Here is a 25,112-nt window from a genome sequence, read left to right as displayed (position 1 = left end):
GAGCATTAGCATTAGTGGGGAGGACCAGATTCTCCGGAATAATTGATATTGTTTTCTTTCGGAACTTTGCGTCCCAGGGATATGTAGTTGACAGCAGCATGTTTGTTTGCATGCATAGGCAGAAACTGTATGGGGAGAAAGTCAAAAACACTTGTAAATTTCTGATAGGCTTGCAGGAGGTTTGTCCAGAGGTGTCTCGAAACCATGTCCAGTCAAGACTGGTTCTTTTGAGTAGGATAAGTGATGCCGCACTCGTGTATAAATGTTGCTGATTCACAAGGTAGAATTGTCCCTGGCTATTTTGTCTTCTTAAGAGAATCATCGGTATGCACCGAATCGATATTGGCAAGAGAGAGGTTCAGGAATTCGTGCTTGTTGGACCAATTCTGTTGTCCCTGGGTGAAGTCGTTCATCTGTTGAGGAGGAGGTGGCGGGTCGGTAATTTTGGTGATAAGATAGGCGGTCGATGCCTCAGCAATACCATAGACGAGCACGCCAACCAGAGGAATTTTAACAAGGATGTAGAAGCCCAAGCCAAAGCCGAACAAAACACCTTCTCGGCTGCGGAACCAGTTTCGCTTTTGCTCTTTAGTAAAGTGAACTCGGGCAAAATAAGGCTCGAGCAATTCTCGCATCAGACTCCTGGATGAGAAATAGCTCTGAAGGAAGATGACAAGGTACTTGCGAGGAAGGAAGATACCTGTGCCGAATATCACTGAAGCCGGACCCAACCCTACAGCGTTGTTGAAGGTGTAAAAACTTGCAGCAGGCAAAACAAAGCGGCCGATGTATGGCATGTATGAGAGGGCAAAGACGGCGAGAGAGATGCTGCCTTTACGAAGAAAGCGGTAAAGAAACATAGAAACAGCTTGAGCAGTGCTCTCAGAGTGTGTGCTTCCGTCTGTCGGCCTGTACATCTTAAGATTTGGATAGTACATGTTCCGGAGCTCAGAAGGCTTTTCACCACTGTGTTTCTGGACATAAGTCATATCTACCCACTGCAACGACTGCATAAATCTATAGAAAACTGGTTAGGGACGAAGAAGGATATAAATGGAGTCGACTCACAGGTTATCAAGAGTTGGTACCACATAACGCATAAGAGTCATGAGGAAGAACGGCACTTGAAGAACATATTCTGCAACAAAGTCAAGGCCGTTTACGAGAGTATCATCCCATGTTGCCATGTCGAGAGACACAAAGAACGAGATAACCCATAGCAGTACTTTGATCCCAATGATCTAGTTTCGTGTCAATTCTGTCTCAAGTTCCTGCTGATAATGTGGGCAAGACTCACGGGCACAGAGACGACGAGTCTAATGGCGAGGCCAGCTACAACTGCAATAGCCGCTTGTCGATAGTGATCGGTGGTAAAAAGTGCAGGGTTCTGAAGTGCACGATGAGCTGTGTGGGATGCCAGTCAAAAACACGGTTTCTGGTTATAATGAGTCAAGGGAGTTCAAGATACTACTTACCTCCTACCAGCGTCAACTGAGCTCCGCGGATTACTGTGTTCGGATCGAAATGAGAAACGTCAAGTTTTTGCTCGAGTTTCTCTTTCAGTTTGTCTTTATCAATACTCATCTTGTCGTTCGAAGACATGTTGAGAAACGACGCAGCAGGAAGCTGTGCAAGGCACTCTGACCGGCTCAAACCCTGGTCGAAGTTTTCACTAACACGGGAAAGACGACGGCAGCCAAGTGAGTCCCTCAAGTTGTTGAGAAATCAAGCGTCTCAGGTTCTGGTTGAACTACCGGATTAACAGTTCATCTAAGAGCTTGGAAGGTTACGGTAAGGTCAGACGTAGAACGTTGAAGACAGCTTGGAATGATGATGTGGGGAGTGAATGTAAGGTGACGTAAGTGTCCTAAATGGAGCTCGGTTGCTCCAGATTGGCGGCTGAGCTAGGAACATAGTACAGTAGCGTCAATAGGTCTACATCGAGTTCCAGTTAAGAAAAAAGATACCACTGATACCAAATCTAGTCTCGACTGTACCTACATGTACGATCGTATACTATTACGCACGTTGACGTTCAGTATCGAGATAACTATAGATTAGTACTCTCCATAGTACTTGGAACTCAAATGAAAGGTTATTGGGCCTTTTGCCTAACCTAATTGAGTCCGAGGGACAGATGGGCGTTAGAGAATCACATGCAAGAGATTAAAGGTACTGTGTAGGCTAGAGATTGGTTTGTGAGACATCTCATAAAATGGAGACACTGGGCAATCAATCGTTCACTATTTGGTTGAAGGCATATCTCACTAAGTCCTGGTTCCGACGTTGGGGGCTGGATACAGTAGTACAGCTGTACTTGAGTGGCGCTCGCAGGTCTTATGCAAGGGCTAAGTCGAATGATTACGTCCGTAGCTGCGTCAAATCAGACAAGGAAAATGATTATTATTATAACGAAATCCCCCAACTACCTATAGAGATAAAAATCATGCGAAGGAGAAGTTTGTATGAAGCTGATCGAACGATAAGTCAAATCCTATAAAGCTTTCGTCGTACGAGGAGTTCACCAATGTTAGTAGTTCTGTAACATTTGGGCGCTTGTGAAACTTGACCTTACTTGACAGTCACATGTAGTCTACCTGTCTAGCTTTCCTCCTGCACGAAAGATTTCCATGTCCTTGTCCTTGTCGTTTATCCCAGGCTTAACGTTCTAGCCAAATTAGGGATTCAAGGGGCGGACGGGATCGGCGGGCCTTGGAATGGATGTTAATATGGATGACTAACGCAAAGCGCCCCTCTAGAACTCAAGGCCCCCTGCAGATGGCCCCAGCACAGCCGTCACCTCAACGAGCGAGCACTTCTATACTCAAGTCGAGGGAGTGAAAAGAAACGAGTGGGTTTTGAACCAGCCACCTTATCGAACGATTGAAATATTGTATAACTTGCTATTGCGCCGTCATTTGGTGAATGCCCCCCTTAGAGTGCACCGTCTTTCCTATACTGATAATTCTCCCTTGACAGTTGGTTAGGGATCCACGACAATTCTTCACGATCCGCCGCGATACACTCGACACCAACCTCGCGCAACCATGAACGCCTCTTCTTATTTGTCCAGTCGAGATGTTTAAGCTGCAGTCCGGCTTAGAAATAATTTGCGCTACTAGGAACAAGACAACGTTAACGAATTTAATCTATCATGGATGATCCGGTTGACGATCTCCCGTATCACCGGGCCCCAAGACGAGTGTCAACTTCCCCGATGCCACGTCGAGACTCCGTGAGCTCAGATACGCCCGATAAAGACCTGGTCGAAACACTCTACAGTCACCCAAATGTCAAAATCATATCCTTTACGGCAACTGGGAGAGCTTTTGTGAGGAGTCCTGCCACAAGCAACGTTGATCCACCTGGGACCCTATCATGGTCCTCTCAGCTTGAGCGAACTATTGCTGTTGGTGAGTGCCTCGTCTCAGAATACCTCAAAGCCATCTGCTAATTGCGTAAATCAGGCCCCTTTCGCATCTACCGAGCACCGCGATCCGTAGCCTTTCTAAGTTGTGGTTCCGCGTTGCAGCCTATACTACGAAAGAGCCAGTGTTGGTGCATAGATGAAGTCAATAGTAAATTCATTTTACAGATTCGTCGACCTAATTATTGGAGAATCGAACTACCGGTCGAAGACCCTGAGGACCAACAACGGGCCAAAGACCTCAGAGAGGTGTTCGATAAAATTCTCCAATTCGAGAAAACCGAGTGTCCCTTCAAGCGCACATTCACAGTTGATCTTCCAGAGCAAGTGCCTGTTACGATCTTACCTTGGACTCCTCGCGCCCAACCCATAATGCCCGACGACGCTGCATTGTCGTTTACCAGCTCGCGCAGATCGTCATTCGCCGGGCGAGCCACTACGCCTACGCCCCTAAATGATAGACTTCCCATAGATATCCCACCAAGTCCACTGGCCGGTAGACCAACAAGGGCAGCATCTTGCGTAGTACCCTCAAACATATCCATTTATGAGGAATACGGAATGCATCTGGATCCTTTGCAGCCAATTGGTGGAAGCACAAGCGAATCTAACACAAGGCCACTGGATGTTGTCCTGGAACGTCCAACGGAACACATCTCATCGTATCCCTTCTTATCCAATCTGCCTGAGTCTTACAGCTCTCCTGCATTCGCGAGCGACTCAGGGGCCCACCATGATGGGTCATCTGTATTCTCGACTAGCCCTACACAGAGTGACTTGTCGGTATATGAACTACACGAGGGATCCGGTAACCGAGGAGGTCGTATGAAGGCTAGACTTCGACGACGGACCGCAGGGTTTACAACGACAAGATCAGCCACAATGCCGCCGCACTTCATGCCAACAGTGGATAAGACTACAACGTCAGCTTCTGTACCAAGGGATCCAACTACGAGAAGCGTATCAGAAACTTTAAAGAAACCTTCGGTTCGTGCGCCTACCACTCCCAAGTCAAGTAAGAGCAGCAATAAAGTTGAATCCCAACCTTTGCAATCTGCTCGACTGGATGGAACCATACAGCAGCCACAACTCCAACGGCGGGACAGCGAGGAATCATTTCACAGTGTCGAGTCGTGGCATTCGTCCGGCGTTCCCCTACATCCTTCGCCACCCACTTCACAAGCGGAGTCTGCTGTCGAGGCAAAGTACGAATCGAAAGAAACGGACGCCTTATCCGTTGGGAGATGCAAAAGAGATAAGTCTTCCCGAAGCAGAGGCAGCTCTCCAATGCCATGCGCCTGGGAATCAGACCCTGATTCCGACGACAGCGAGTCGTCCAGCGAAAGTGCGAACCTGGGAATCAAAGACACAGTCGATGTTGAAACCAAAGTCCACTCGTCGGCAGCAACACCACCACAACGGCCATTTATAACTCGTCATAGAGCGACGACAAGTAGCTTATCAGTACGCCAACGGGCACTTTCACCCTTGCCCCCTGCTGCGAATCTCTTCACTCCTGCATCAACTATGGAAAGACGACCTTACAGAAGTAGGCTGGAGACTGTCAAGAACCTACCAATGGCCATCATTGCCAAGACGTGCGAAATGATAATGGGTCCTCCAAGCTCCCTGGTCCGCCTTATTCTCAGGGTGGCAGCCAGGATTGCTTCGGGACAATGGAGAGGCCTTGTATATGGGTACGGCGAAGATGGCGAAGAAATACCAGTGCAATGGGACTACTCTGAAGGTGAATTCAGCGACTGGAGTGATGATGAGAACTATCAACATGATCACCGCAGTGGTCAAGGAAAGCGACACAGTAGACATCGCAGTAAGAACGAAAACACGACCAAAGAAATGACAGCACAGAAGGAGCTGCACAGGCGGCCTTCATCTTCGGATGACAGTCGAAGCTGGGGGGTTGACTGACGACGGACAAGGTGCTTGAAATGCGCTATGCCATATGTTGTCGATATATAGGTTACCGGGAAAGTGGATTGCAAGGTTCTAATGACGGTACAAAGGTATTTGATCACATGATGGGTTTGTGAACATGCAGCAGGACGTATCGGTTCCGCGTTTGGAACAGAATCAGCCGGCCTAAGGGTGAATACATGGCTTGAGTTTCACATTTGTTTTCTAAGGATTTGTCTATTCGAACCCAGGAGTCTCTCCAAGCGAGCTATTTTGACTTTATTCTGATTTGTAATTGTACATTAGGCTTATTTCTAAACACGTTATTCTTCTCTCACCATAATACCAATCGGCTGGACCTGTATTCGTTAGAGAGTATCTTTCACAACTATGTACCTAACCTATATACCCCGCACAATTCTTTGCATCTCATGGGGTGTAATTATAAAAAAAATACAGGAGGTGAATCAGAGACAAGATGTGGTTAGTGTGCAGGCAATGGCATGTTGATAATGCGATGAATACGGGCATGCCAGAGAAACGAACTAAGTATGCTGCCGTGGTCTCGGGTACCCAAGCCATTGTTAGGTGTCTGGAGATACTCTTGGAAGACCGAAAGGCACTTCGGATGATCTACATGATACACTAGTTTGAGAGTCGTATTCCTCGCATCGACTCTTTATTGGTCATATCCAACATCACAAAGCTCAGATTGACAACAGTTGGTCAAGTCGTGGCCAAGCAGGATGTTACTCCTGGAGGAAATTTTGGCAAAGTGCTAGTTGTTTTCGACAATGAATGATATAAAAGGAAGTTCAGTGCCGTTGTAGGCAGAGAAATTCGAAAGATTCTCTAATACAACAAAGAGATGAGTGAACCATCCTCAAGAATTCGCGCAATTGGAACTCAAAGTCACCAAGATGTCTGATGGAAAAAACAGTATGTTTTCCTGTGATCTTATGCTTGTTCCCTCTTCTTCTGGTTCTGAGAGATCTGACAGTAAGTAGTTGACGGTAGCTGCTGGTTCTATGCTCCCAATAAGGGCGCAGCTATTTTCTTCTGTATTGCGTTCTGTTTAGCAGGCTGCTTACATACATGGCAGTGCATGTAAGTCGAAAGAGCAGGATCAGCTCCTTTCAACCGAGGAGGAGCAATAAGAGTGATGCAATACTGAGACCTATCGCAGACGCTACAAGTGCTGGAAGCTGACACCCCTGTTTCCATTCTGCTGTTTGCTCTTTGCGGTCGGCTTCATACTCAGAGGTTATGGAGCATTTCACTATGATAATCTTGACATATTTATCGCAAGTGTATGTATCACTTATGCTGCCCCGTAAGTTATAACTTGACGATGCGACACTGTCATGATACAATGTACTGACAATCGACAGCCCACTCCTTGAACTACAAAATTATCGCATTATTGGTCGAATATTGTACTACGTCCCGTACCACTCGCCAATACACCCTGGAAGAGTTTTGACAACATTTGGATTTGTTTCTGCCATCATCGAGGCACTTAACGGTTGGGGAGCGTCGTACTCAGCAAACCAATCGCTGAACGACAGCGAGATTGAGGCGGGCCATGCTCTTATCAAAACATCCTTACTAATGCAGATTGTCGTGGCAGTTCTCCTCTTTACACTCGCTGTCAAGTTTCATCGCCGATGCATTATCAGCGGTATCAAGAATGAGCGACTTGCGAGTCCGCTATGGACGCTCTATATAAGCATGACCCTGATCTTGTCCAGAACCATCTATCGTATCGTCGAATACTTTAGTATCGCAGAGCTTCGATATGGAGCAGACTTCGATCTGGCAACCATAAATCCTGTTGTGAGATATGAATGGTATTTTTATGTGTTCGAAGGAATGGTCATGCTCATGAATCTCATCATGTTCAGCATCCACCATCCCCGCCGATATTTGCCGAGGAACAATAAGATTTACCTGTCCCCTGATGGTGTCACCGAAATTGAAGGGCCAGGCTATAAAGACCCGAGACCGTTTTGGCAGACACTCATTGATCCTTTCGACGTTAGAGGGTTAATCAATGGCCGTGGGCGACAGAACGAGCGATTCTGGCAAATGGAAGAGAGCGAGATAACACAACAAGCCAAGGCCTCTTCCAAGGAACCAGAGACGGCATGAGCATGGGAGAAACTAATTCATGCACTGATGTCCACTGCTGTATTGGTTATAGTTTAGGGCACATTCATCTTTTGCATCCCCCTTTCTATGCTCAAGGGTCTCTGATCGCAATCAATAAATGATGACATATCTAGTAGGCAGCAGAAACGTTAGCCCGCAAGTTTTATGGTACAAGAATAAACGGCCTAAGAAGTCTAGTCAAAGAGTACAAACTGACCGACTAATTTCATCCTGCATGCTTCCAGTGTCCAATTGCTCTCATGCCCTGAGGCCTGCATTGTCATATTTCTGGCCATGTTTCTGGCCCTGGAATAGAGTCATTGGTCATAAGATGGACCGTGATTTGATGTGTCACTATCCTGGAGGCTGAGCAACTACTGTCATCGGACAGTACCAAACTAGGAAGGGCTATGCATAGCTGTGAAACTGTCGGGTGATTCAAAACCGCCGACAATGTCGATGGTGTCTGGTAAAGAAAAGCGGTGTCTTTGTTTTGTGAGTAAAAAGTCTTGGTGCGTCACTTGAGTAAAAGCAGTCGATGCCAGTGCAAATTCTAGGATGCGCCAAGTAACACGCCTTCAACCCACTTGCGATCCTCTGTAACTCACTGAACCCATAGATGAAGTGGCATACGAGGCGAGTCGGCAAACCAGAGGAAGAGGCATTGTTCAGAAGGAATGAAAACAGGCCCCGTCGGCGTTTTAGTCGAGACAATTTCATGCTCCCTTGCCGACGAAGGATCTAGACCCCGTCAGTCAACCAGCGTTGGGTAATGTTGCACACAGCCTTTCTGTCTGACTACCAGACTGGGTAGCCTACTGAGGTATCAACAAGCGTTAAGCCATTAAATACGTCAAGACAAAGGAAGCACTGATAGACGGCAAAAGGATTCTACCAGGCCTTTACACTTGTGCATCTTACTGCGTATAAAGAAAGGTAGGTAGGCGGCTCAGAAGAGGCATGGGGCATTTCGAGAATGCATCAAATGGATTGGTAACCCTGTAAGCCTATTGATGCTAGCACTCAAGACCCTACAGGATCATTCCAATGCTTCAATGTGATCCACAAGAGAAAAAACATAGACTACATTATCTTTCTTGTGCTTTTTTAACAATATGGGGTTCGCTTATTAGATCGAGCCAAAAATAAACAGCGCACTCAATCTTACGGAGTAGAACGAACGGACACATTCTGGAAATGCCTTCGCCACGCCTTGCGGTCACTTTGAAGTTTGCCAACCTGCAACGACCAGGATCCCTTGCTCGTATTGTGGGGCACAAAAGAGAAGAAATCTGCCCTGCCCGGGCCTACCTAATAAACGACCTCAGCTGAATTAACTAACTGGTTGGATAACCCGCTTTTGAGACCAAATGCTCGACGGTCTATTGTGCTTTCTTTACTTTACTTTACTTTACTTTACCTTACTTTATTTTGCTTGAACCAAGGGCGCAACAGAGGCCTTGGAATTGTTCCCGTTGGTTTCCAAAGACAGAGGTCGTCGTCGATCATGACTGTGTTTCAACAAAACGCCAAGTCAAGTGAGCGACAAACAGATCACCGCTATCCCTGTCTTGTCGGAGAATCCTAGCTTCATCCAAGCTCCGTGTCTTACAGGCATAAGGGCCGTCGAAGCCCCCTCTCCACTACCGGGCCCGTATGTATCGAGACGGCGCCGACAGACGGGCACAGTAGATAATCGTCCAACTGAGTCGCTTGGTTCTTCAGCTCGCATGCCTCTTGCCTGTCTCCCTGGCAAAACAAAAACAAAAACAGGTCAGGTCAGGTCAAGTGGCGAGACAGCGCGAGCTGGACAGCGCCGAGATTGCCACCCCAGCTGAAGATGTACCTGTATTAATTAGAGCTGGGCTCATCCTTCCTCCAGCATTCTCTTCTGTTTCGACTCGACATGATTAATTACAAGGCTCAGCTCCGCCCCTCATGCTAACGTTAGTCGCTTCCTTTGCTCCCGCTATCCACACCTTACCTCAGATTAATGTGCTTCACAGTTGGTTAGAAGCGGAGAACAACTCTAAGCCTTGACCCCCCAACTGGAGTAACTCCATCCATAGTAGGTAATATATTCATCTCACACCTCTTTGTCTGCCCTTTCTTGTCCATACATCGTGCCCTTTGTTCTCTCTTCTGCGTTTCTATAACTCTCCCATTGCGGACTAAACCACTCGCTGGTCGTCATATATCTAACAACCCATTCTTCAGCACAAGACTACCACTTTCCGTCCCTACCTCACCTTTGATCCGTCTCCCCTAGTCATCGCCGCCATGGGAGACCGACCAGCCATCTATGTCCATCTAGAAATGGGCTTATCGCTTCCCAAGATTATGTCCAAAGACCGGCATATCACTTACATCTCTAAGAGCATGCGCGATCGAGCAAATCAGTTTCCCCGACAGTTGCCTCCGGCAAATACCAACTACCTCAACTCTTCATCGGAGTATCAAGCCGGTCATCAACAAATGCTCACACAGACCCAGCCAACTCAGGATCAATTACAGCATCAGTTCGCTTACCATGCCAACAATCTCGCTCCCAATACATACAGTAGAGACCCTGTGTCGACTAGTGTAGCTCAGGGACAGTCATACCAGCCATACCGTCCCCAACAAGTACAACACGACATTAGGGAATACTACGCCCCTGGTTCAACAGCGCAACCACCGCCGCAACGAGACTCTTTACAGCCAGAGGAAGCTCTGCGTAGCTCGAGATCGACGAGACGTGGTTCACACGAGCGTGGCAAATCTGCACCCCCGCCTCTAAACAGCAGCCCTTGGGACATAGGCCCGCCACATGCGTCAGGGAACGAACCTTATCTCTGGAAAGCTCTTCCTGCAACCCCAAGTCAATTCCGACTCGGAGAAGGCGACATGCCATGGGACTCGTGGACATTCCCTGCGGGCCTTGACGATAATAATGAGGAGGACGATCACGGTGAAAGAGGGGATGGACGCAAACGTTCGCGAGAGGCCAGTCTGCGAGCAACATGGGGACCTGAATTTCCAATCGAATACTCACGTCCTACCCAGCCTGTGCAAGTAGACGACCGTGCAAGAGGTAAAGCAAAGGACATACAGTCTCTGGCTTCAGCATTGATGACTGTCGACAACGGGTTTGAGGATCAGTGGTGGTATCAGGGCCCTCGTCTTGTCAATATCCATGGAAATGTCATGGTCCCAACAGCGGTACCCAAGTCCAGCTTTCACCCTGACCATCAGCAAAGTTCTGTGGGATGGGCAGTCTCGCATGAGGAAGCGCAGCGGCTGAAGAATCAGAACAATCAGCACCAACTGCAACAGAAACGCCAAGAGCAACAACGAAGACGGCAACGGCATTTGTCACTTCAAGAACAGCAACTCGAGTCGTTTGTACCATCAAATGCGTCTTTCCAGCCCGTGTCTCCCTATTCAGGCACAAATACCGCCGACATTGTGTCACCCTTGAGTGATTACCCTAGCCCGTTATCAAGTTATGGTGGCTTGCGACGCTCTTTGACCACCCGCTCTGACGAACTTCACCTATAAATCGAATAAGTAGTCCCGTCTGTTGAGCGTGGCGATTGAGTTTCAAGCCTGGCTTTTATAAAGGGGGCGCGACTCTGACCATTACTGCATCTGAACGCGGTCCAAGTCTATCATGAAGTGCCCGAGTCCGTCTAGACCAATCGCAGGCCCTCACTGAAATGCGAAGAGATTATCGGATTCCCAGAAAGAATGGACAGAATGTGAAGGTAAAGCTTAAGCTGGTCATGACATGAGTATATGCATATGTAGTAGTCGACAATGCTCGGTATGCCTGACGAAGCGGTGGTTCTCGAGTGATGGTCCTCACAATGGATCATATGGATGTCTCGATTTGAGAAGAGCTGGATGGACTAACGAATCATTTTTGTGTAATATCTTATTATTGAACTTATGAATATTGGCGTGTGAATGGGGCGCTCACTAGGGCTGGGATACATAGATACCTCTTTGTAGTAACTGTGAAGGAAAGCTCCTCTTAAAAACCAGCGTAACACATAAAGATTTCTCAGTTTTATTGCGAAAGACGCTGTGGCTGTGCTGAGTACGGATTAGATAGGCCGGTCAAAGCCGTCATGAGCATGATGACAAGAGTTATTGTTTTTGCGCACAAAGAGGCGTTAAAACAATTAATCAAGTGTTTAAATGAAGACGTGAGGGGGTTCAAAGAGTCAATTGATGTAGGTCAACTTCGAATATCTCCATCCCTGAAAGGTGATGACATACCTACAAGGTACTTGTCCGTGTTTGGTCAAGGTGAGCTGTCAAGGTGAGGAAGAAGGTCTATTTTCTTCACATACCGGGTATTTCGGTAGAAGCCTTCCTGATTCTTCCCGCCCACTGTTCACCTCCAGTAAGCTACCCGCGGGAGAAGCCGGATGCTATTGGCTGCTCGGCTAAGCTGTCGGCCATCAGGTAATGGAGAGCCATTGAAATCCAATCAGCGGCTGCTGTTTGGTCTACTCTGTCGGACATGTACCTCCTCGGTAGCTCTCTGCCACGCTATTCCATTTTCGGCTGATCATGGCGCCGCACCTGTGTCAAATATTGGCACCTGGTGGTGTCGAGTAACTGACTTATTTTTGTACCCCCAACCCCAAAGCCTGACGACTAACTTGTTTCTGAGTGGAACATCGCGAATCATTGTCCGAGCTCTGCCACTTCGTGTGTGTTCCTTTTTTCCTCCTGACCTAGACTCCACTTCCATACAATTCAACACCAAACCGCGATCGTCTTTACCGTCACTCCCTCTCGGCAATCACCTCACAATCTTTCAAAAATGCTGTCAAGAAGTATAGCTACCGCTAGCCGTATGGTGCCCGCTCGGGTGCTGAGGCCCCGTGCGCACCCTCTTGTCATGCTTCCTTCCATGATGCAGACAGTTCGTACCTACGCCGATTCCGTCATCAAGGTCCCCCAGATGGCCGAGTCCATTTCTGAGGGTACCCTTAAGCAGTTCTCCAAGAGCGTTGGCGACTACGTTGCCCAGGATGAGGAGATTGCTACAATTGAGACCGACAAGGTACGCCGCCATGGCAAACTTGGATTGTCTTGTGTTGCCTTGTCTGCCGTTTGAGGATATCCCAGTTGACATGTAAACCAGATTGACGTTGCCGTCAACGCTACCGAGGCCGGCACTATTAAGGAGTTCCTTGTCGCAGAGGAGGACACCGTTACTGTCGGCCAGGATCTTGTTCGCATCGAGCTTGGTGGTGAGCCATCTGGCGACAAGAAGGATGCCCCTAAGGAAGAACCTACGAAGTCTGAATCCGAGTCAAAACCTACGCCTAAGCAAGAGTCTGCCCCCGAGCCTAAGAAGGAGACCGCTCCCGCTCCCAGCAAGCCCGAGGCTCCCCGACAGCCCGAGAAGAAGGAGTCAAAGTCCGAATCTTCCACCTCAAGCGGTCCCTCTATGGGTAACCGCGAAGAGCGTCGTGTAAGTTGTTGCTATATGGCAGGGGAATACTCCAGCCCCTGATCCAGGTTGTGCTAAACATTTCTGCAGGTCAAGATGAACCGCATGCGCCTCCGAATTGCCGAGCGTCTCAAGCAATCTCAGAACACCGCTGCTTCTCTCACCACCTTCAACGAGGTCGACATGTCCAACATCATGGAGTTCCGCAAACTTTACAAGGAGGACGTCCTTAAGAAGACCGGTGTCAAGCTTGGTTTTATGAGCGCCTTCTCCCGAGCTTGCGTTCTTGCCATGCGCGACCTACCTGCCGTCAACGCCTCCATCGAGGGACCCAACGGCGGTGATACCATCGTCTATCGCGACTACGTCGACATCAGTGTTGCCGTTGCCACCGAGAAGGGCCTCGTGACTCCGGTTGTACGAAATGTTGAGTCTATGGACATGATTGGCATTGAGCAATCGATTGCCGATATGGGCAAGAAGGTAAACTGCTCTTTTTCTTTTACCGAAACCAATTGATCACTAACGTGGAGATCGTAGGCTCGTGACAACAAGCTGACTATCGAGGATATGGCCGGCGGCACCTTCACCATTAGCAACGGCGGTGTGTTTGGCTCACTCATGGGCACCCCCATTATCAACCTTCCCCAGAGCGCCGTCCTTGGTCTCCATGCCATCAAAGAGCGCCCCGTTGCTGTCAACGGAAAAATCGAGATTCGACCCATGATGTACCTTGCCCTCACTTATGACCATCGCCTACTAGACGGTCGGGAGGCCGTACAATTCCTTGTCAAGGTGAAGGAGTATATTGAGGATCCCCGAAGGATGCTTTTATAAGAGACATTCTGCAATATTAAGCTGCTTAATACCCTACCTTAGTATAGTATAAAGTTAATAGTTTTATAGTAATAATATAATACTATTATCTATTTATAAGTTAAAGTAATTAATATTAATTTACTTTTCTTTAGAAAATAAAATAAAATAAAATAAAATAAAATAAAATAAAATAAAATAAAAAGAATTTAAAAAAAATTAAAAATTAAAAATAATTCTTTAATTATATAATTCTTTAATTAAAAATATTTTTTTATTTTTTAATAAAAAAAAAGATTTTTTAATTTAAAATTTTATTATAAATTTAATAATAAAATTTTAAAATAAAAATATTTTTATTTTTATTTTATATTTTATAAAGCTTAATATCTTTATTAAAATTATTAATAATATAATTATATAAAGATTAAAATAATTATATAATATAATAAGAAATTTCTTTAATTTAAAATATAATTTAAAATTTTAATATCTTAGTATAAATTTAATAATAGAATTTTAAAGTAATATATTATATAATTATATTAATTCCTATAAAGTTAGCTTTTACCTCTAGATTAGCTTATATTTTAACTTTTTTTATCCTTAATATAATTCCCTATTAACCTTTAATTAGCCTTATTAACCCTATTAACCTTATATATAGCTTTTATTACTTATAAGGCCTTTAATATAAATACCTTTATTACTTTAATTATTTTAATAACATTTTGTATAATTTTAATTTTAATTAATTTAATAGGATTATTAAAGGCTTTATTAGCTTAAGCTATTTATAATTTAAAATATTAATATTAATCTTTATATTTATAATTAAATTTAAATTTTTTAAAGAAAATAGCTTTATTATTATAAATATTAAGACTTTTTATAAGCTTTTTTTTAAAATCCTTTAAATATTTAAGCTTTTATTTAAGCCTTATTATTATTTAGCCTAGCTTATAAGTTTAAAAATATATTATAAAAAATAAAAAAAAACTTATAATTAAAGGCAATTAATTTAATAAGGCTATAATTATTATTATTATATTAAGTTTTTTAAAAATATTTTATAATAGACTAGACTTAAGCAGCTATTTATAGGTATTAATAGATAGTATTATTTAGCTTAGAGAGAAAGAGGGATTTCTAGATAATTACCTTTCCTTTCTCCTTATATAGAGATAAGATAAGCTACTTAAATTCCTTATTAAACTAAGGCATAAGTATAGCTTAAGCCTATAATATACTTCCCTTTTATACCTTTTAATATTACTTTAAGTAAAGAATTTTTTAAATTTAATTTAAGTAAAATCTAAATAAAGTTCTAGTTAAATTTTTATTAGTATTTTAATATTAAGAATTATTTTCTAGAATTACTTAGTAAAACTTTAAAATAGGTTTTAATAAATATTACTTTATATTTTTAAATTTTTACTATATTATTTTCTATAGATATTATTAGATTTATATATCCTAATTATTATTCTAAAGATATTTTTATTTATACCTTACTATATACCCTAGTTAGCTTTATTATTTTTTTATTTATTCTTATTAAGGTTTTTAAATAACTCCTTATTACTTTTCCTTATATTTATTATTTTACTTTATTAAATTCTTTTATATCCTTATTTATATATTCTTTATACCTATAAATATCTAGCTATTATCTATTTTATTTTCTTATTATAATTAGCTTTTATATCTCTTTATATATTTATTTTACCTTACCTTTTTCTCTTTTACTATCTTATTATACCTATATCTATGCCTATTAATATCTATATTATATTAATATAAACCCTTACTAATTTATTTTAAATCTTACTATTACTATAGCTATTACTATTAATTCTCTTAATAATTCCCTTATTCCCCTTAATAATAAAAAGGATAGCTTTATTAAATATTATATTATTAATATATATATTATTAATAGAGATAGTAATAATAAAGAATTTTAAGTCCCTATAGCCTTTATTATATCCTATATCTAGTATATTATTAAATTATATAAATCTAGGATTTCTAAACCTTATTTATTAAGTAATAGCTATACTTATAAGTAATATTTAAAGGTAAAAAGGATATATTCCTAGGAGGATTTACTTTATACCTTTAATTTTACTTTATAAGCTTAATTATACTATTTATAGTCCTTTATTAAGAATAATATATATATTATTATCTTTAGTATAAAGAAAAAATACTTTTAAATTATTAAGGAATTTTACTATTATATTAATTAATTTAAGGATTTACTTATTATTATTTATATTAACTAAATCTTTACTTAGCCTATTTACTTTCTTCTTAATATTTATTAAATCTCTAAATCTAATTTAACCTTATTTATCTCTAGCTCTTAAGCTATTATCCTATTGCCTTTTAACTTTAATTTAATTATCTTTTTTACTTATAATAATACTATTACTTTTTAGCAGTAAATTTAAGCTAACTTCTAGGCCTTAGCCTAAGCAGATTATATCTTTATCTATAAATAATATAATTAAAATACTTAAACTGCTTTTGCCTTTATTATTAATACTATTGCCTTTATTAAAGTTATTTATACCCTTTATAAATCTTACTATTAGTCTTATTCTTATTATTATTAATATAATAAACCTTTTAAATTAAAAAAGTTTAATTATTTTTACTTTCTTTATAATAATAACTAGTTTTTAATTAATAGTATTTATTATTATACCTTTTAAGGTAGCCTAGATTTAGTTATTATTATATTAATTAAATTTATATTATACCTAGGTTATACCTAGGTTATTTTATTTCTAATTTTATATAATTTATTTTTAATTTTTATTATTTATATTATTATTATAGCTAATATATTACTATAATCCTTTATTATTTTAAGTAATATCCTAGCCTATTTAAGGCTATTTAAATAAAATATACTCTTATATTTTACTTTATATTTATTTAATACCTATATATTTAATATATTCTTTAATAGCTATTATTATAGTTTAATATAGCCTTTCTATTTAACTAATATATTATAGTATTATTTTTATCCTAATATGTTCTTAGCTATTAAGATAGCTTTAACTTTATATTCTTTTTAAAGTTCTAATTCCCTTTCTTAAATAATTAGCTATAGTAATAGTCTTATATCTATTTGCATTTATAAGGATAAGGAATTTAAGGCTATTTATTCTGTTAGATTAATATAAAAGTTTAAATAAATCCTTAGTAAGATATTAAGGTAAATATTAAGTTTATTTAAAACTTTAATTATATTATATTTAGCTATTACTTAATTAAGTTTTTTATTTAATTAATTTATTTTAATATTATATAAATTAAGCTAGACTTAGTTTTTAACTTAGAATCTCTTAGCTAGATATTAATATTAATTATAAGAATCCTATATTTATTATTAATAGTATATAATAATAGCCTATATTATCTTTAACCCTTTATAAAGTTAAGTAATAAAAGAAGTAGCTTATCCTTTAAGGTTTATAGCTAATAGTTAGAGTTATTTAGCTTACTATATAATATTAAAATTAAATCTAAATAGTAATTTATTTAGGCTATAGCCTATTATTATAAATAGTTTATTATTTAAGGCTTATTATATTATTAGGAGGTATTCTAGCTAATTAAACTATTTAAAAGATATTACTATATATAGAATAGCTTAAACTTCTTAGTTAATTTATTTAATTCTACTATTAATTTAAAGATAATAAAAAATAAATAAGAGCTACTTTATTTTTATTAATTAATAAAGTTCTATTTAAAACTTATTTAACTAATTTAATCTTTTATTAATTATAATTTATCTTAAAAAGCTATAAAACCTCTATTAGCAGTATTTAAACTATATAGTATAAGCTTTTACTAAAATATTTAATAATACCTCTAGCTAAATATACTTTAATAGTCTATTTATTATAATTATATAGAATATTAAATTAGCCTCTATTTAGCCTAGTAATTTTACTATAAAGTTAATTAAGATTTATATAAAGTATTTATTAGTAATAAGTAATAGGTATAATAAGCCTTATTATCTCTATTTACTTTTATATATTTTAATATAATAGTAATTCTTATAAAATTGCCTAATAGCTTATAATATATTATTTTAATAGTAATTATAAGTAATTATTTTAAAAGTTATATTTTTTCCTAGGTATTTTATAATAAGGCTATTATAAATATTATAAATAATTACTATTATAAATAGCTTATATAAGGATAGCTATATTTATCCTTAATATAAAAGTATTTTTTATAAGTTAATAAAGTAATCTTAGATTTATTTAGCTATCTTTATAATCTTTAAAATCTTTTATTCTTTATTTTTAATAGCTTATAATTAAGCCCTATATATATATAATATTATTACTCTTTAATCTTATAGAGATTATAGGTATATATTAATAAAGATTATAAATCTCTATAGTAGCTTTACTTAAGTAGTATTAATATTATCTCTATTTATTACTAGCCTATTCTATATAGGTATTTTTTCCTTATTAATTCCTAGTAGGTTAATTATAGCTATAGAGATATTAATTAATTATAAGACTTAGCCTTTATATAATACTATATTTAAATAATCCTAGTCTCTTTAAAAAAATATATTAAGTTTAAAGGCTAGCTTCCCTAGTTAATATTAAAGGTAAAAGTTAAATTAAAATAATAGGTTAGCCTAATATATTTATTATTTTAAGATTTTATAAGCTTTTATAAAATACTTAAGGTTTTTATAATCTATATAAATTATAAAAAAATAATAAAATCTATAAAGCTCTATAAACTAGGCTATTAAATATAAAATAATAGCTAATAATTCTTTATTATAGATTATATAGTTATATTATATTAAATTAAGTATTACTAAGTAATAGGCTACTAGGTATAGAATTCCTTAGCTATTTTTCTAGGATAAGTATTTACCTAAGGCTATATTAAAATAATCTGCTTCTATAATTATATCCTTATCTAGCTTTTATTATATTAGGATAAGGCCTATAATAAATATTTCCTTAAGCTATTAGAATATATTTTAAATAGCCTTTATCTATTTAAATTTTATATTCTTCTTTATTAAATAGTTTAATAGTGCTATAATAGTAATAAAATTATTAATAAAGTTATAATAAAAGTTAATAAATCTTAGGAAACTTTATAATTCTTATAAGTATATTAAAGGCTCTTAGTTTTAAATAGTAATAACCTTTTTTAAGTTAAATTTAATTTTAACTTCTGCCTAAATAATATATCCTAGGTATTTAATTATATTTATTATAAAGTTATATTTTTATAGGTCTAGATTAAGCCTTACCTATTATAAGTATTTTAATATTTTATAAACTTTCTATATATAGTCTTTTTATAACCTTTTACTATAAATAAGAATATTATTAAGATATACTATAGTAAAAATACCTAAGGATATACCTAAGGTATTATTAATATATCTTTAGAATATAGCTAAGGCGCCTATTAGATTAAATAGGGTTATTAGCTACTTAAAAAGCTTAAAATATATTTAAAATACTATAAGGTATTCTTAGCCTAAGGTAATTTATATTTTATAAAATATTATATAAATATCTAGCTTTATAAGCTATTTTATTTTTAATAATAATTATAATATCTCTTTAATAAGGGATAAAGGGTATTAGTCCTATTATATAATCTTATTAAATACTCTATAGTTTATATAGAATTGCTATTTTTTCCTTAGTTTTTTTATTAGTAAAATAGATATTATAGCTAATAATAAATTAGCCTTAATCTATTCTTTATCTATAAGGTCTATAACTTATTTATAGAGTTTAAGTAAATAGTCTCTTAATATATTATATAATAGTCTTTATAATAAGTCTAGAGGCTCCCTATTTAATCTAGGCTTAAGTTAAATATAATAATCTTATATACCCTAAGATAATAATAAGGTAAGTGCCTTCTTAGGATTAAATAAGTCTTTATAGTCTAATTTATATCTTTAAGACTTTTAATTATTTTATAAAAAAAATAAGATAGCCTAAATAGTAAATATTTAATAATTTAATAATATTATAAGGCTATAAGGCTATACTTTTAAATAAGCTTTTAATAAAACTCTATATTAGAATAAAGCTATATAAAATAATAAGATAATAATAAATACTTTTTTCTTTTTTATATAATAAAACTATTAATAAAGAAAAGTAAAAATAATAATAAAAAAGTAAATTATTTTACCTTTAATATTTAATATATTAAGTTAACCTAGATTATAGTTATAATATTAATACTATATTATTATATTATTTAACCTTATAACTATAGCCTTATAGCTAGGTAATATATAAGGCAATTTTACTATATATATAGTAAAATTATTAAGGTATTATATATTAGCCTAGCCTTATTTTAAGATTTATATAACCTTATAATAATAAAGCTAAAATATATTTTTATAGGCTAAAGATTTTTAATTAAAAATAGTTTAATATTAGCTATATTTAGCTATAAGGTCTTATAATTCCTTAGTATTCTTATCCCTTAGAAGGACTTATAGTAAATTTAATAGGAAAAGCAATAGCTTTATATATTATATTATAAAATTAAAAAAGGGAATATCTTTATAATAAAAAAGACTATATTCTATAATATAATAGGTTAATATAAGCTATAATTAATAAAACTAAGGATACTTATTTAAACTATTAAAAATAAGTATAAGTATCTTAAGTAATAGGAAACTTTTTTTAAATTAAAATTAAAGGAAGAAATTTATATATATAGTTAAGAGTTTAATATAAAGTTAAAATACTAAAGTAAAATAAATTTACTTAATACTATAATTAATTAAACTAAGTTATATAACTAGACCTCTTACTATATTATATAATTATCTTAATCCTTATATAATTATACTATTAATAATTTTAATAAAGCTTTATAGTCTAATAATTCTAGGGATAATTAAGTCTAGTCTTTCTTTAGGTAAGGCTTTAATATATATTCTATAGATACTATAAGATAAAGGATCTTAATTATTTTATTAAAGCTAATAATAATAAAGGTTTCTAGTTATTATATACCTTTTACTTATTATTTTATAAGTATTATAAAAATAAACCTTATAATAAGTATAACTAGTCTTAGTATTATTTTTATTTTAATACTTTAAATTATTATATTATCTATAGTATTAATTATAATTTTATACTTTTTAATATAAATTATAATATTATAATATATTAACTATAAAAATCCTAATATTATCTCTTAGGATAGGTTTAAAATAATATAAAAAGCTATAAGGGACTTTTAGCTATCTAGGTTTATTATAGTTTATATAATATATATAATTTATAGTATTATTATTTATATTAAGTAACCTTATAATTATATTCCTATAGCTATTTTAACTTTATAAAGGTATATAAGTCTAGTTAAGTTTAGTTTAAGGCATTATACTAATTATTTATTTATAGCTTTATAGTAATTATAGCTATTATTAACTTATATATTAATAAATAAATATAAATTTAAAAAGGCAAAGATTATAAGTAGAGGACTATTTATAATTATATTTATCTCTTAGAATTAAATTCTTATTTTAGTTTAATATATATTTATTAAGCTATTATAATTAACTATTAACCCTTATATAAGATTATACTTAAAAGTCTTTAGTTTCTCTAATTATCCTTTAACTAAGTATTATTATTATTTTAATCCCTAGCTTAAAGTACTTAAACTTATATTTAATTAGCTAATTATTATATTAGGCCTAGATAATATAAAGCCGCTATAAAGCCCTAAGAACTGCAGTAAAGGTATAATCCTAATATATATTATTATTAAAGTATCTCTATTAAAATCTATTAGGCTCTAGGCCTAATATCTATATTATATTTAATATAGAGATTCTATTTATTATAAATAGCCTTAATAAAAGCTAAGTTAACTTTTAATATAATAATATTACTATTCCTATTAACCCTAGGTTAAAATAATATCTAGATTAAAATATAATAATTAAGGAATTTCTCCTTAAGCTTATATAATTCTAGCTTAATAGTAATAGCCTAATATTAAAATATTACTTTATTATAATTATTATAAGAAATACCTTAGCTAATTAAGTAATTATATAATTACTTATTTAAGGTATAATATAACTTTATAAGCTTAATATTATTATTTTAACTTAGTCCTTTTATTATTATAAGCTTTTAATTAAAGTAAATATAAAACTTAGTAAATTCCTTATTAAGGCCTTATTAAATATATTTAAGTTTAATTTATATAATTTCTTATTAATATTAATTGCTATATATATTTTCTAAGTAATTAAGAAATATCTAGGGATTATAGTATTAAAAAAGTTTACTTTTAAAGAAAGCTACTATCTCTTATTATACCTTTTCCTCTAAGTTAAAGAAAATATAGAATTATTAATTTTTATAGTCTCTAATTTTATAAATTAAAGTACTAATTATATACTTAATTATTATTCTCTATATAGGCTATATATTCCTATCTCTATTAAAGGTATAAATTATAAGTAATTACTTTTATTAGTAAATCTTATTAATTCAGGGTATTATTAAGACTATTAGGTTTATATATTAAGGCATTAATATTAGCAGATATAATTATAAGAAGGCTTTAAAGTATACCTCTAGGTTATCTATATTATTATAAAAAGCTTCTTATTAATCTTATATTAATTTAGCTATAAGGGCTTAGATATTATTAAATAGCTCTCTATATTTAAATTTAGCTTAGCTAGGTATTATATTTAGTATTACCTCTAGTTATTATTCTTTCTCTATATTAAAGTCTAGGGGTATTCTAGTTAAGGGGTTTTCTTAGCCTTAAACTAGAAGAAGCTAAATAATTATAATAAACTAGACCTAAGCGGCTACTTATAGGCATTAATAGATAATATTATTTAACTTAAAGAGAAAGAGGGATTTCTAGATAGTTATCCCTTTTTCCTCCTTATATAGAGATAAAATAAGCTACCTAGATTCCTTATTAGACTAGGGCATAGGTATTTTATATCTTTAAGACTTTTAATTATTTTATAAAGAAATAAGATAGCCTAAATAGTAAATATCTAATAATTTAATAATATTATAAGGCTATAAGGCTATACTTTTAAATAAGCTTTTAATAAAACTCTATATTAAAATAAAGCTATATAAAATAATAAGATAATAGCAGATACTTTCTTTTTCTTTATATAATAAAACTACTAGTAAAGAAAGGTAAGACTAGTAATAAAAAAGCAAGTTATCCTGCCCCTGATATTTAATATATTAAGCTAACCCAGATTATAGTTACGATATTAATGGCATAGGTATAGCCTAAGCCTATAATATATTTAGCCTTATATTTTAGCTATTTTAAGCCTTTGTTATTATTATTAAGTAAAATAATATTAATAATATCTTTTTTATTAAGGAAATAGCTATTAAAATAGTTATAAATATTATTATAAAGGCTTTTTTTTCTAAGAAGTATAATATTATATAAGTTCTATAGATTAATTAGCTATATAATATAGCTAGTCTTTATTAAAATTATTAATAGTATAATTATTTTATTTTTTACTTTAAATTTTATAAAGCTTAAGTCTTTTTAAGGTTTTTTTTATAAATTTAAAACTAAAGGATTTATATAAATTAAAAACTTAATATTATTAAACTTAAATATCTCTTAATAATTAACTTTCCTAATAAAATAATATAATTTAAACTCTATAATAAGAAAGTAATAAAAAAAGCTTCTATATATATAATAGCTTTTTCCTCTTATAACCTATTAAATACCTTTAAACTTATTTAAATATTAAGATAATTAATTAATTCTTAGTCTATTTACTATTAGCTATATTATATAGCTAATTGATTTATAGGATTTATATAGTATTATACCTTTTAAAAGAAAAAGCCTTTATAATAATATTTATAATTATTTTAATAGCTATTTTTTTAATAAAAAGGATATTATTAATATTATTTTATTTAATAATAATAATAAAGGCTTAAAATAATTAAAATATAAGGCTAAATACTTTTAAAAAACCTAATATAATAATAATAATTACAGCCTTATTAAATTAATTACTTTTAATTATAATCTTATTTTACTTTTTATAATATATTTTTAAATTTATAAGCTAGACTAAATAATACTAAGGCTTAAATAAAAGCTTAAATACTTAAGGGATTTTAATAAAAAGCTTATAAGAAGTTTTAATATTTATAATAATAAGGCTATTTTCCTTAAGAAAATTAGATTTAATTATAAATATAAAGATTAATATTAATACCTTAAGTTATAAATAGCTTAAGCTAATAAGGTTTTTAATAATCTTATTAAATTAATTAAAAATAAGATTATAAAAAATACTATTAAAGTAATTAAAGTAATAAAAGTATTTATATTAAAGGCCTTATAAGTAATAAAAGCTATATTATAAAAAACTAGCTTCTTAGTAGCTATTTAAAGGATATTAATAATAATATTATTAAACTTAAAGAGAAAGAGAAAAGGCTATTTAGAAATCCTTTACCTCCTTTTAATATACCCTTTTACTTTTTTTACTTTATTACTTTTCTATTTACTTAATACCTAGGCTTAAGCCCTTTAAGCCTAAGCCTATAATATATCCTTTATCTATTCCTTTAAATACTTTAATAGCTTAAGTTTTAATATAATAGCTAGGCTAATTAATTTTTATTTATTAAAGTTTACTTAATATACTATAGTTTTAGCTTAATATTATAATTAAAGTAAATCCTGTTTAATATTATCCTAGATAGCCTTAGTATTATATTTAATTATAATACTATATTTTTATTAATTTTTTATTAACCTAGTAATAGCTAATTTTATATTATATAAAGATTTATTATATCCTTATTCTAGTTCTTTCTTATTCCTCTTTAATCTTTATATTATTTCTTTAATATATCTTATTTATCCCTAGATTAGCTTTTAGTTTTTTTATTAATATTATATAAGTTTTTTATAAGTATTATTTATTATATTTTTATTATATTTCTTTTACTTTTTAATTTATAATTACTTATCTCTTTATATAATTATTTTATATTAATATTTCTATCCTAGTTTATTAATTATTATATAGCTATTTTTAATATATTTATTTCCTTTAAATCTGCTATTATTAATAAAAGTAATAATAATTTAATTCTTCCTTATATCCCTAGTAGCCTCTTTAAGTATTACTTAAAGTAAGCTATAAGTAATTTTATTATTAAAAGTAATTTTAATAATAAGTCTTTTAATCTCTTAAATAATATATATTAGCCTTATTTAAAGTATATTGCCTAT

At 34.0% G+C, this 25,112-nt stretch overlaps 5 protein-coding genes across 5 annotated transcripts; 4 read left to right on the top strand and 1 right to left on the bottom strand.

Moving 5' to 3' along the window:
* Positions 1-296: 296 nt before the first annotated feature.
* On the bottom strand, positions 297-1,602 carry FSST1_001090 (EI24 domain-containing protein; the record flags this gene model as incomplete). The annotated part of the gene is made up of 4 exons (XM_083224864.1): positions 297-1,017; positions 1,069-1,241; positions 1,298-1,404; positions 1,476-1,602. The coding sequence occupies 4 exons, from the start codon at positions 1,600-1,602 to the stop codon at positions 297-299; spliced, it is 1,128 nt and encodes a 375-aa protein (XP_083091272.1).
* A 1,552-nt stretch (positions 1,603-3,154) lies between these two features.
* On the top strand, positions 3,155-5,356 carry FSST1_001089 (inheritance of peroxisomes protein 1-domain-containing protein; the record flags this gene model as incomplete). Its single annotated transcript, XM_083224853.1, has 2 exons — positions 3,155-3,413; positions 3,468-5,356. The coding sequence occupies 2 exons, from the start codon at positions 3,155-3,157 to the stop codon at positions 5,354-5,356; spliced, it is 2,148 nt and encodes a 715-aa protein (XP_083091271.1).
* Positions 5,357-6,261: 905 nt separating this feature from the next.
* On the top strand, positions 6,262-7,492 carry FSST1_001088 (uncharacterized protein; the record flags this gene model as incomplete). The annotated part of the gene is made up of 4 exons (XM_083224843.1): positions 6,262-6,280; positions 6,349-6,448; positions 6,528-6,674; positions 6,733-7,492. The coding sequence occupies 4 exons, from the start codon at positions 6,262-6,264 to the stop codon at positions 7,490-7,492; spliced, it is 1,026 nt and encodes a 341-aa protein (XP_083091270.1).
* Positions 7,493-9,772: 2,280 nt separating this feature from the next.
* FSST1_001087 (uncharacterized protein) lies at positions 9,773-11,032 on the top strand (the record flags this gene model as incomplete). Its single annotated transcript, XM_083224832.1, has 1 exon — positions 9,773-11,032. The coding sequence occupies one exon, from the start codon at positions 9,773-9,775 to the stop codon at positions 11,030-11,032; it is 1,260 nt and encodes a 419-aa protein (XP_083091269.1).
* A 1,276-nt stretch (positions 11,033-12,308) lies between these two features.
* FSST1_001086 (uncharacterized protein) lies at positions 12,309-13,781 on the top strand (the record flags this gene model as incomplete). Its single annotated transcript, XM_083224821.1, has 4 exons — positions 12,309-12,551; positions 12,633-12,965; positions 13,035-13,427; positions 13,485-13,781. The coding sequence occupies 4 exons, from the start codon at positions 12,309-12,311 to the stop codon at positions 13,779-13,781; spliced, it is 1,266 nt and encodes a 421-aa protein (XP_083091268.1).
* Positions 13,782-25,112: the final 11,331 nt, after the last annotated feature.

Source organism: Fusarium sambucinum, chromosome IV (genome assembly GCF_050947815.1).
Source record: "Fusarium sambucinum isolate potato_lamoka chromosome IV, whole genome shotgun sequence".
NCBI lineage: Eukaryota > Fungi > Ascomycota > Sordariomycetes > Hypocreales > Nectriaceae > Fusarium > Fusarium sambucinum.
The sequence above is the reverse complement of the archived record's forward strand: the minus strand, read 5'-3'. Positions and strand labels throughout refer to the sequence as shown.